Genomic DNA, 13,816 nt, shown 5'->3' with positions numbered 1-13,816 from the left:
AGTGAATACAGAAACAAACATTGGTTTAAATGAATGATTCATGAGTGTTTCAAACGACATTCATGACATTCATGAGTGTTTCAAACGACATTCAAGTGTAATTGATAATCATTCATGGTCAGCAGTGTGTACAGAGCTATGAACGATTGTACAGAGCTATGAACGATTATGATGGCCTAGATGCACCATCGTTTAAGATATGACGCACCATAGATGCACCATCGTTTAAGATATGATCATTAGTGTATCATCTGTAGTCTCCACCAGGGGCGCCTCTAGCCTTCTTGTCACTCCAGGCAAGAAATCCTGTGCCCCCCCCCCCCCCATAAAAAATAAAACAAAAATCATATACATTATAGAACACTTCACACATGATATAAGCCATCAGAGAGGGATAACTATGAAATGGGGCCCTAGGCAAGATAACACTTTGCCCTCCACTGATGGTCACCTGGCTTATTTAGTTAGATTTGGTGGGGACTAGCAACCACCAGGCCCCTAAACTCTCTCTAGACCCTAGGCAGCTGCCTAAGTTTGCCTTGTGGATGATCAGCATTGTATGCCATACAGCACATGCTGCCAGGATGCACCTCAAATAAATACAGCATCCACACTACAAGTTCCAATGGCATTCACATTGCAAGATTGGATTATCAAGCAAGACATTCTTCCTTTCAAAATAATTTTTCACAAACATTATGAGATATGCAGATATGTTACCACCTGTTAGGGTAGGACTAGAGTGGGCATATGATGACATTGAAGGGCTGATATGGTAAGGTGGTTTAAGGCCCAGTGCACACCGAGCGGTTTTAGCAGCGATCCGCCAACCGCATTTGTCTGTGAAAACGCTTGGCTAATGTATTTCAATGGAATGGAGCACACCAGCGGTTTGAGGTTTTTAGCAAACCGCAAACGTGCCTCCTGCTGCACATTTGCGGTTTGCAGAAGCGATTCTGCCTCAATATAAAGTATAGGAAAAATGCAAACCGCTCTTAAAAACGCTAGATCAGAGCGGTTTTCCAGGCGTTTTTGCTACAGAAGCTGTTCAGTAACAGCTTTTACTGTAACAATATTTGTAATCTACTTCACAAAAATGCTCAGCATGTTTAGAAAATGTCTCTAAACATGCCTAGAATCGCTCTGAAATCTGCTCCAAAACCGCTAGCGTTTTGAGGATCTGCTAGCGGTTTTGGTGTGCACTGGGGCTAATAGTTTGATTCATAATCCATTCTGGAGATAAGCACAGTGTGTTTGTAGTGTAAGTGATACAAGAGAAGAGAAGTAGAATGGAGGGAGGAAGGGTAGTAGAGGGTCAGAATTGATGACATGGATGAGCAGATATCTATGAGTAGAATAGAGGCTCAGTGGGTACCACTACTGCATTTTAGTGTTGAGTCCTAGGCTTGAACATTGGCCAGGGCAAAATCTGCATGGAGTTTCTGTCTTCAGACACTTCAGACATTTCCTGCATCCTAAAAAACATACTAATAAGTCAACTGGTTTACCCCAAAACAATCCTATATTGAAAATATTAGACTAGGGGCCTGATTCACAAAGCGGTGCTAACAGTTAGCACCCTGGTGAAAAGCCCTTTATCATGCCTAAACTCAGTTTAGGCATGATAAGTTTAGGTGTGATAAGTTTAGGTGTGATAAGTTTAGGCATGATAAGTTTAGGTGTGATAAGTTTAGGCATGATAAGTTTGAGCGCCAACTGCGTTAGCACCGCAGTGCACAGCTGATCAAAAGTTTTACGCTAGCAAAGTCTGGTGTACTTCGTATAAAGTTTAATGGCGCTGCTTTGCGTGCAGGACTTTGCAAGCGATCTAAACTTATCTAAACTTAGCATGCCTAAACTTATCACACCTAAACTTATCATGCCTAAACTTATCACACCTAAACTGGCTTTTCACCAGAGTGGTGCAATGGTTATCATGCCTAAAGTCTCTAACTGGGTTAGCACCGCTTTGTGAATCGAGCCCATAACTGTGGTAGGGATTAGACTGTGAGCTCCTCTGAGGACAGTCAGTGACATGACTATGTACTCTGTAAAGTGCTTCAGGAGATGTCAGTGCTATATAAATAAACAATAATAATATGGTAGGACATTATACTATGACTATGGTAGGGTTAGATTGTGAGCTCCTCTGAGGACAGTCAGTGACATGACTATGTACTCTGCAAAGTGCCTCAGGAGATGTCAGTGCTATATAAATAAATAATAATAATATGGTAGGACATTAGACTATGACTATGGTAGGGTTAGATTGTGAGCTCCTCTGAGGACAGTCAGTGACATCACTATGTACTCTCTACAGTGCTGCAGAAGATGTCAGTGCTATATAAATACATAATAATAATATGGTAGGACTAGGACATTAGACTATGACTATGGTAGGATTAGATTGTGAGCTCCTCTGGGGACAGTCAGTGACATGACTATGTACTCTGTAAAGTGTTGCAGAAGATGTCAGTGCTATATAAATACATTGTAATAATATGGCAGGACATTAGACTATGACTATGGTAGGATTAGATTGTGAGCTCCTCTGAGGACAGTCAGTGACATGACTATGTACTCTGTAAAGTACTGCAGAAGATGTCAGTGCTATATAAAGTACTGCAGAAGATGTCAGTGCTATATAAATACATGATAATAATATGGTCGGACATTACAGTTTGACTATGGTAGGGATGAAATTGTAAACTCCAGTGAGCAGTCAGTGACATGACTATGTACTCTGTAACATGCTGAAGATGTCAGTGCTACATAAATACACAATAATAGTTCCAAATGCTACTGGCTCCCCTGAAGAGTGCTCAGACTAGTGTACATAGTTGTGCACATTGTTCCCCAAGTAGCAGTTGTTTGGTCAGAGAGACAGTGGGAGAGGGAGCATGAGCAGAGGGTGAGGGCAAGCAAAGTTAAGCTCCACACTCACCACAGTGACTGCAACAACACAGGAAGATGGAACCAGCGAGGTGTCCCTCATGACAAGCGTCCAGCGATTCATCTTCCTGCCAGCGGGTATGTGAGATGTCACGTGACATTACAGGACGGGCGCGAACGAGAAGTCAAGCGACCTCAGTACTTTACTTGATCCTCAGTGACGGTCACTTTTCACCACACAATGCTAAGCAATGTCACGACATCGTGTAAATGACTACTTGTCGCTCAAAAAAAAAAATTGATGAACATCGGGAAAATCGTTGGAAAAATCGTGAGGTGGTACATAGCATTAGAGAGAGGGTAAACAGACAGCATTAATGGAAATACATTATTATGCCATCTTCAATTATAAGTAGTGATGGATGTAATTACACACATTGCTTACATGTCCATTATCATTGTTTGAGCTTTAGATGCTGCCCTCCTATTCACTCACGCACAATGAAAGACAAAACCTGCAACCCCCACTGTGTCCATTACACACTTCAAACACTGTCCTGTTGAATTCAGGGAGAAGTGCAGGCTGTGTAGGGGAGAGGATCAGATGATCCTACCGCTCCATAGCTAGTCATGGCGATCCTCCTGACATCTAGACATGCAGACATTCTAGCAGAGCACACAGCTGTCTGCAGAGTTTACTGTTTGTTTGTTTGTTTGTCTCACTCCCTCTGCAGACTCAGTAACATTTGGGGGTAGGGCGCTGTCGCTGTCTCCTCTGTGGAGGGGCAGAGAGCAGCTATAAGCCAGACACCTTCTTCTTAGGGAGTATCTATAATTCTGAACTCTGAATGATTCTTTAGTGACTTAGCAGAAGGCTATTTGTGAAAAGAGCCGAGTAAGCAAGCAGCTCAGGGTGACCCAAGCTACTAGGAATGTATAGGGGTATAAAAGGAACCAAATGCCCTCCTACTAAAAAAGCAAAGCTTGGTGTAATGTTCCTTCTTAAAACAGAAGGAAATCTTTTTCTCTCCAGTCCCTTACAACGGTCTTTCAGGAAAGGAATTTTTTTTCCCCTTGGACTGACAGTAATTTATTGCGCCTTCCCCATCAAAGCCGCTCCAAGCCGCTGCCTGGGTGGTCAGTAGGTAAAGGCGCCCCTGGTCTCCACATCACATGGAAATTTTGAAAGCCATTTCAAGGAACGATCATTCATCATCGTTTCACACAATCTATCTTTCGGTGTGTATACAGTATGCAGCTTTACTCTGCTATAAATATAGTAACAACCCCAATTTGTGTATTCACATAGGTACAACATTCCTTAGGTAGATAATTATGTGCTTCCCTGAGGTACACATGGATCTGACCCCTCTCATCCTTTGTTACTGAGTCAGCCTGCAGAACTCCCTCTAATTATCTGAAAACAGAATCATGTGCAGATCACGTACTGCTCAGATAGTCACTTACCCAGCATCTGGCAGGCTTTTTCCACCAACTGCAGCGTTATGTCATCTTTGTACACTTCGTACGTCATGAAGGTGTCCTGAACTCCAGTATTGGTTCTGTATAAGTGAACACATAAATCCTGTCAGTAAACACTCTCACTACGTGCTCCTGATGCGAGTCTCCAGCACAATTTATGTCTCCTGTTAATTAAACAATATTTCCATACACAGATACATTGCAAAGCAGTTTGCAGTCTTAATTTCCTGAGCAACCAAAAGAGACAAAATTGCTGTCTGCAATGAGCTGTGTAAGCCTGACGTCAGCCTCCTGTCCACACTCCTGTGGTATTGCATCTCACGCTAAATTAGAGGATAGAGTCATGATGGATTTGTCTCATTGGTCACACAGTCACACAGAATGAACAAGTCTGCTTTAAACATTTTAAGTGTACCTAAAGCAAATCTGGAGAACATGGAAACATCCAAGGAATGTGACTTCACAGAAAAAACATAAAGGTATGTAACTAATCGTGCTTCAGAAAATAACATACATATCTTTACTTTGTAATAAGTAGAGAAAAAGTGCTGTGCACCAACAGCGTCGTGCTTGCAAACTTTTAATATTCAGAGTCACATAAAGACAATAAAGCAAAGGGAGTAACAGATGGCCATCCAGTGTTATCTCAGAGATTATTAGAAGCGGAAATTAACTATTTAGAAGAGTCTCAGATGCAGGTAATGTAATTTTGAGACTTTACCGAGAGCAAGATGGCAGCCCTTTTTGTGACACAAAGACAGTGCATGCTGCAGCTCTGGTAAGATGGGCTGCATAGTAATATGCATGAGTAAAACAATACTATTCAGGTATTTAGAAACAAGCAGAAATGAAATAAAGTGAAGGACAATCTAGATCACATTTGAATGAGGTTTTATCCCCCCAAAATCTCCGGGACAAAAATCTCCCCTCGCTTCCTGGAGGAGGCAAAGCTTTGCGCTGTGGCTCTGCCTCCAGACCAGTCAATCTCTGCCAATTGCTGCCTCTCCCCGCCCCCTCAGTAAAAGAAGACTGAGAGGGACGGGAAGAGGCGGGGAGAGGCGGAGATTGATTGGATTGGAGGCAGAGCTACAGCGCAAAGCTCTGCCTCCCCCGAGCAGCAAAATCCACGACCTGTAACGGCATGGAATTTTGCCCCCGGGATTTTGGGGGATGAAAGCTCGTTCTGCCGTGCTGTTGCGGCGAATCAGCTATGGTCCTATTGCTTAACATATGTGGGCAATAAAAACAGGAAACTATTTTGGTGTCAGATTCTCTTTAACTTTTACAGTCATTTGTGTAGTAGCACCTGAACAAAATCCTCAATATACATTATGTTGACAAAAATCTAAGAAATGCCACATTTCATATTTTTGGCTATTTATCTGTCTAATGTCATTTGGGCTTCTAATAGAGAAAATATCCCTTCATCCCTTGGTAACTAATGCAATCAATGTAGGTGAAGTGATATCCCTTTCTCCATCAGCAGCTCTGCTGCTAACCAATAATGTGTCAGATATTGAAAAGTGGCATTTGTGATCTATTTTTTTTTCAGCACAAAATATACTGAGGATTTTATACTTCCATTGCATGCAAACATGGCTACTGGGGTAGTAGAAATGTTTGCTATAGCGGTAATTGAATGTGAGAATCTCTATTGCCCTTACATTGAACATGGATATTATGGGTGGAGGTTACTGTATCAAAGAGACAGGGCTGATCTCCATGCCAGGAACACTGCAAAAAATCGCTGCCTATGATGTGCCCCAGCACTAAATTTGCACATAAATCAGTTAGAGCAGCATTTACGTTTCTCTTACTACAACGCGCACCTCTTTCAGAAAGACGGGACCTTATTCAATTCCCTTTTTCTCCAGAGTTTTCTCCTAGGTGATATTTTTAAATGTGTCAATACAAAGCCTTCTAAGCCACCAGAAAGCAAGAAAATACTCAAAATAATGTTCATAGTATTTTTCACCGACATTTCAGTACTTCAGTTGAAAAGTGCTGGAAAGGTTTTTTTAAATAGAAGATGAAAAATGATCTCCTAGGAGAAAAGTCGGGAGATAAAGGGAATTGCATTTGGCCCCTAGTGTTTACCAAGTATCTCTCTTGAGTAACATTCAAGTACCCACTGACACATAAATATTTGTTGGAAGGGCTTCATAATTCTCCATAACACTCCATTAACTAGAATCATTTATACTTGTTTTTTATACATAACTGATCATGTTTAATCGTGTAATTTAGTATAATTTATTAGATTGTAATAGGTTTCGGCAGCCCACGATTAGAACTACCTGGGATAAGTGCAGTATGTGTTGGGAACCTAGCAGCTAGAAGTATTATTATACACTATTATAATATTATACAAGTATTTCTAGGCACTCCAAGTCATCTGTATTTTGGCAGTATTGTTCACTGGATCAGACCTAACAAGCTCATTTCAGTATTTTTACTCTACCTGTTTTATAATTTCCAATGACCAAAGGCTTCTGAAAAACAGGATTCTTTTTTGTGCACTCAGTTGTTGTCTCAGTATTTCTGCTTGACCATGATAAATTACCTTCACAGAGGCTATAATTGTTTCTCATGGGAAACCTCAGCTTTGCCTCCTAACTCATATCTGAACTCTGCCCGGCCTGTTGTTTGATGCTTCACCCAACTTTAGCTCCTATGACACACGGATGAGAAGAATAGTTTCCCCCTCATTACCATTTAGAGAACGAATGCTCACAGCCTGATTTTAAATGTCAGTTTTGTGCATAGGAGGATGATGGTAATACACAAGAGAACAAATGCTACAAATGCACCTGCTGGCTTTATACATTCTGGGCTTTTTCCAATCTCATCCTCTGGAAAGACAGATATGACTACTCTAGGAACATTTCATATAGGTAAGGGAATAAAAGCACTCTAACCATATTGGCTTCCACATTACCACAATGGAGCAATCAAATGCTCAGTCAAGTATTTACTTGGTCCTGTTACCATGCTGGAAATTACAGGCATGAAAATGTGTTGTGTGACCCCAGCTTGACTCAGCGCAGCACTGTCTCTTGGCAGTGTTGCCTTTACTGGATGCCAAGAGCAGATACTCATTAAGGCTAGCCAGGAACATGTAGAGACTACCACAGAAACACAGACTAAAGAGCATTACGATTCTGATTTTTTTTCTATTACAAAATGCTGGCCTGTGGGAAGCTACTGACACTGCAACACTCACATACTCTGTGCAAATGCTATTATCTGCTCAATATGCATTCATTAAGTAAGCTATATTTCCACATCAATGCAATACTTTCACAGCCCACTGATCATGATTCATGTATCTAAAGCAATTATTTGTCCGCTGCAGAACAATTATATGCTCATAAAATACGATTATTACATGCCGAGAAAGAGATTCCATGTTATATATTCCAGCAACTCTGATTAAAGCTACTAATAGCACTCTGTGATAAGGCTGGCGAGTGTTTGCTTAAAGATACATTTGTAAGCTCAGCTATCTGAAATTTCACAACCAACGTTTCATTTATGTTCACAAAGAGCATAGGCGGAATCCCGTTCTGGGCTTTTATCCCTTGTATCTAAGAACTCCATCCCAAATCTTCTTTCTGCAATCAGTACTTTCTAGCATATGTCGGATAATGCAAATTAAGTGAATCAATATCAGACAATTCAATTGAAAGTTCAACTTTATCATTACTTGGAAAGAGGAGAAGAATGCTAACTTCTTTCTATACAAATGTTCTTTCTTGCACTTGTATAGCACACAGCACTTGTTGTGCTTGTATAGCACATAGCTTTTTTTTGCACTTGCACAGCACATAGCATTTTGCACTTGTATAGCACGTAACCTTTTTGTGCTTATATAGCATGCAGCCTTTTTGCGCTTCTATAGCGCATATCACTTATTGTGCTTGTATAGCACATAACACTTCTTCCACTTGTATAGCACGTAGCCTTTTTGCACTTGCATAGCACATAGCTTTTTACGCTTGTATAGCACACAGCAGCACTTCTTGCACTTGTATAGCACATAGCCTTTTTGCACTTGTATAGCACATACCTTTTTGTGCTTGTATAGAACATAGCAGCACTTCTTGCAATTGTATAGCACGTACCTTTTTGTGCTTGCATAGAACATAGCAGCACTTCTTGCACTTGTATAGCACATAGCCTTTTTGTGCTTGTATAGCACGTACCTTTTTGTGCTTGTATGGAACATAGCAGCACTTCTTGCACTTGTATAGCACATACTGTAGCGCTTCTTGCACTTTTATAGCACATAGCACTTATATAACACATGGAATATGAAAGACATTTTATGCTGTACTCCTGAGGCATCATTATTGCTGGAAGAGGTACCATTAAACACTACTGAAATAAATTAGGAGCCTCATACCAGGGATCTGTATGGCGACATTAATACTTCAAGCACTTTGCATATGAGATTTTATCACTGAGATGAATCCAATTATTATACCTCTGGACATGTTTTAGTATTCAGAATACGCCAACAAAAGTCAATGGAATAGAAGATCAACTGTGAAGTTAATCAATTCGATACTATGGGAATCACACCAGGGACCAGTGACTCTGTATCTGAAGATTTCTTATGTTAACTTATATTCAATTAATAATCTGATGAGGAAGGCTGCTAGAGAGGTCTACAGAAGGGGTTTAAGAAGTAAGAGAAGTCATGTGATTTGCTTCCTGAAACAGGATAATCTTTAACAGTCTCTAAGTGCCCTTCTGCCTCGTCTGAGGCTCTGTATCAAAAATGTTTTATAATGAAAATGAATAGCCTTAGGTGTCCCTGTCCTTTAATTTAAAATATTCCAGAGAGAAATCATATATTTAATGTGAATAAATGCCTCTTTAGCTGTTCTTGGGTCTTGAACCTCTCCTTTGCGTATTTCGTTTTACACCTTTACAACTTCCCCTCATTAGCCCTTCTTATTCCTCTCATCACGTGGAAATCTGCTCACCTCCTAGACCTTTCCACCCCCTAGTCCCCCCCCCCTCCTTCCCCTGTGCATGCCACAAGGTGCTCTGACCACCCACCTTCATATCTTCTCCATGTTCAGTCATAAAAAAATAACAATCGCACAGTCGCAGAGAAGAGGCAGCCGACGGGCATGAAGACAGGGATCATGGATAGAGCAGCACACAGAGATAGGTGAGTTGTAGGGATGGTCGTAGTCAGCCAACTTCGCTACGCTGGAAATACGCGTAGTTTTACGCAATTACGCTTCGCCAAACTACGGCTTTGAAAACAAATATTCGCTTCGTATGCATTTCGTAGAATATGCGTTAAAATACGCAATTACGCGTAGTGCGAAGCGTAGTGTATGCGGATCCTTTCCAATGCGTAAATTTGTATGCATACAATCGCATGCGGAAAATTAGACGTGAGTAACGCATTCGTAGTTCACTACGCAATACACATGTTAACTACGCATAGTGGGCGTAAGCTACGCGTAGCGGTACTTCGCTACGTGTAAATTCGTAAGTGTAGTTTTGAAACTTCGCCTATGAACTACGATGCGTAGATGCGAACTACGATGCGTAAATTCGCACTGGCGTAGTTTCTGCTCATCCCTGGTGAGTTGTTATTCTGACAAAAACAGTGCAGGGGCCCTGGGAGATGCAGTCAATTTGAAGGGGTAGATGGGGGGTGGCAGTTGGCTCAGGGGCCCTAGGGGAAGGGGGAAGGGGGGACCAGGTTAATTTTGCCCCAAGCCTCATTGTATCTTGAACCAGCCCTGCACAGGTGAAGCAGAGGTAAGACCCAGTTTCATTTATACACAAAGTGCTTCAAACATAGTATATGTTCAAGCCGCCCTGTCTCCTCGCAGGCACACTGTTACAACACCTAAGGTTAAGTAAGGTTACACATTACTGGTTTATTAGTATTCAGCTTAATTTGAGCAAATAATCATTCCCACAATGCATGACTTCAGTTCAGTCAAGGAATATGCAAATTGTGCCAGTATATCAGCAGAGTTGGGCCGAACCTCCGATTTTAGGTTCGCGAACCGGGTTCGCGAACTTCCGCGGAAGGTTCGGTTCGCGTTAAAGTTCGCGAACCGCAATAGACTTCAATGGGGATGCGAACTTTGAAAAAAAAAATTATGCTGGCCACAAAAGTGATGGAAAAGATGTTTCAAGGGGTCTAACACCTGGAGGGGGGCATGGCGGAGTGGGATACACGCCAAAAGTCCCCGGGAAAAATCTGGATTTGACGCAAAGCAGCGTTTTAAGGTCAGAAATCACATTGAATGCTAAATGACAGGCCTAAAGTGCTTTAAAACATCTTGCATGTGTATACATCAATCAGGTAGTGTAATTAAGGTACTGCTTCACACTGACACACCAAACTCACCGTGTAACGCAAAGCAAACAGCTGTTTGTGTAGTGACGGCCGTGCTGGACTGGTGCGCACCATGGCGAGAGTGCAGGTTTTGGTGGCTTTACAGCCCATATGGTCGCCTGGCTGATGTAGCTGAATGACAGAACAGTGACTGTCCAGCTGATCAAATTTGGTCTGACCACAATGAAGCAACGACCTTATTATCTTTTGTGTGCCCCCCGAGACACTCATCTAGGCGCCGGTCATTGCTTCATTGTGATACGCAAGCCCCTTCACCACGGCAAGGTAATAATCACGAAGGGGAATGGGCGCATGTACATGCCTTTTCTTTTGTTGTTGCAGCTGCCCGCAGTGCAGCCAGAAAAATTAAGCAGTCATGTACACGCACCAGAAAAATTATTACAGCGGCCGCTGCTAGCAGCGGCCTAAAAAATTCAGCAATCCGCCTGGAGTCCCGGACCCTGTTGGTGGTGGCGGAGAAGGTAGTCAAGCGGCCTGCAGGCAGACATGCTGTGTGGAGGGACTGGGAGCGACTTAGTCTTCTTGGGGCAGGCCAGGCAGCCAGTCACACGGCGTGCAGGCAGAGATGCTGTGTGTGCGGGGACTGACTTAGTCTTGGGGCGGGCAGCAGCCCTCCGGGATCCATGCCTCATTCATTTTGATAAAGGTGAGGTACTTAACACTTTTGTGACTTAGGCGACTTCTCTTCTCAGTGACAATGCCTCCAGCTGCGCTGAAGGTCCTTTCTGACAGGACGCTTGCGGCAGGGCAGGAGAGAAGTTGGATGGCAAATTGGGACAGCTCTGGCCACAGGTGAAGCCTGCGCACCCAGTAGTTCAAGGGTTCCTCATCGCTGTTCACAGCAGTGTCTACATCCACACTTAAGGCCAGGTAGTCGGCTACCTGCCGTTCCAGGCGTTGGTGGAGGGTGGATCCGGAAGGGCTACGGCGAGGCGTTGGACTAAAGAACGTCCGCATGTCCGACATCACCATGAGATCGCTGGAGCGTCCTGTCTTTGACTGCCCACAGAACTTCCTGGCCTGCTTCAGGACATCCGCTAAGCCAGGGTACTTTGCCACAAATCTTTGAACAACTAGATTCATGACATGTGCCATGCAGGGTATGTGTGTCAGCTTCCCCTTATGCAAAGCGGCAAGCAGATTGCTGCCGTTGTCGCACACCACGTTGCCTATCTCCAGGTGGTGCGGGGTCAGCCACTCATCCACCTGTTTCTTAAGAGCAGCCAGGAGAGCTGCTCCAGTGTGACTCTCCGCTTTGAGACAAGACATGTCTAAGATGGCGTGACACCGTCGTACCTGGCATGCAGCATAGGCCCTGCGGAGCTGGGGCTGTGTAGCTGGAGAGGAGAACTGCCACTCAGCCAAGGAGGAGGAGGACAGTGAAGAGCATGTAGCAGGAGGAGAGGAGGTGGCAGGAGGCCTGCCTGCAAGCCGTGGAGGTGTCACAATTTGGTCCGCTGCGCCCTGCTTGCCATCGTTCACCACCAGGTTGACCCAATGGGCTGTGTACGTAATGTAGCGGCCCTGTCCGTGCTTGGCAGACCAGGCATCCGTGGTCAGGTGTACCCTTGACCCAACGCTCTTCGCAAGAGATGACACCACTTGCCTCTCAACTTCACGGTGCAGTTGGGGTATGGCCTTTCTCGAAAAATAAGTGCGGCCTGGCATCTTCCACTGCGGTGTTCCGATGGCCACAAATTTACGGAAGGCCTCAGAGTCCACCAGTCGGTATGGTAACAGCTGGCGAGCTAACAGTTCCGCCACGCCAGCTGTCAGACGCCGGGCAAGGGGGTGACTGGCCGAAATTGGCTTCTTCCGCTCAAACATTTCCTTCACGGACACCTGACTGCTGCTGTGGGCAGAGGAGCAGGAAGCGCTCAAGGGCAGAGGCGGAGTGGAGGAGGGTGCCTGTGAAGGTGGAAGGGAGAAAGCGGAAGAAGCAGATGATGCACCTGAAGTAGGAAGAGGAGAAGGAGGGTGACTTTTCTTTTGTGTGCTGCTGCTGCTTTTGCTCAGGTGGCCATCCCATTGCTGTTTGTGCCTTTTCTCCAGGTGCCTTCGTAAGGCACTTGTCCCTTACGTGAGTGTTGGCCTTTCCACGGCTCAATTTTTGTTGGCAGAGCGAACAGATGGCTTTGCTCCGATCTGAGGCACACACATTAAAAAATTTCCACACCGCTGAGCCACCCTGGGATGTGGGCACTATGGAGACCTCAGCAGCTTATGCTGAAGGGCAAGTTGGCTGGCTGTACATAGGTGACGATACATGGTGCCGGACACTGCCACCAGCTGTTTCTGACGAAGAGCTGCCCCAGCTTCTTTCAGCAACTTCTCTCCTCCTACTACTCTCTGACTCCCCCTCTGAACTGTCCCCCTCTTCATCTCCTCTATTGGGAACATACAGAGGATCCCTATCATCGTCATCATCGTAATCATCCTGCCCAGCTTCGCTTGCCTCAGACAAATCCAAACATGCACCATCAGTAGGTCCTTCATCCTCCTTACACGTTACATCCATAGTGTTGCCACGTAACTCAGACATATGAGCTGGTGAAAATTCATCTGGCTGTAACAACAATGGCTGTGCATCAGTGATTTCAACGCTAAATAATTCTTGCGAAGTGTCAAATGCAGCAGAAGTGGTGCTAGTAGTAGCGCTGGTGGCTGAGCAAGATGAGGTGTTCTGTGTCGCTAAATACTCAACCACGTCCTGACAATCTTGGGAGGTGATGGGACGTGCTTTCTTCCGAGCACTGTACTGTGGGCCAGGTCCACATGAAATTACATTTACACGACCTCGCGCAGACCTGCCGGGTGGCCTTCCTCTGGCTCTGGCACTACCTCTTCCTCTACCTGTTTTGTCCATATCGGGTATGCACAGAGTGGTATATCACACTGCGTGCACTCACGTAGGTAGGTGGGTTCACTTAACTGCACAGGTATGCGCACTGATGCGGTGGGTTCACTGAACAGAACAGGTATACAGTGGCGGGTTCACAGAACAGGTATGCAGTGGCAGGTTCACTGAACAGAACAGGTATGCAG

At 44.2% G+C, this 13,816-nt stretch overlaps 1 protein-coding gene across 1 annotated transcript in view; it reads right to left on the bottom strand.

Moving 5' to 3' along the window:
* The window catches only part of LOC137570555 (guanylate cyclase soluble subunit beta-2-like), a 95,399-nt gene that overhangs the window by 72,834 nt on the left and 8,749 nt on the right, over window positions 1-13,816 (bottom strand). Inside the window, exon 3 of the mRNA XM_068279251.1 lies at window positions 4,360-4,454. Coding sequence (XP_068135352.1) covers window positions 4,360-4,454 — 95 coding nt within the window. The remainder of the gene's footprint in view (window positions 1-4,359; window positions 4,455-13,816) is intronic.

The sequence above is a fragment of the Hyperolius riggenbachi genome, chromosome 4 (assembly GCF_040937935.1).
Source record: "Hyperolius riggenbachi isolate aHypRig1 chromosome 4, aHypRig1.pri, whole genome shotgun sequence".
Classification (NCBI taxonomy): Eukaryota; Metazoa; Chordata; class Amphibia; order Anura; family Hyperoliidae; genus Hyperolius; species Hyperolius riggenbachi.
The sequence above is the reverse complement of the archived record's forward strand: the minus strand, read 5'-3'. Positions and strand labels throughout refer to the sequence as shown.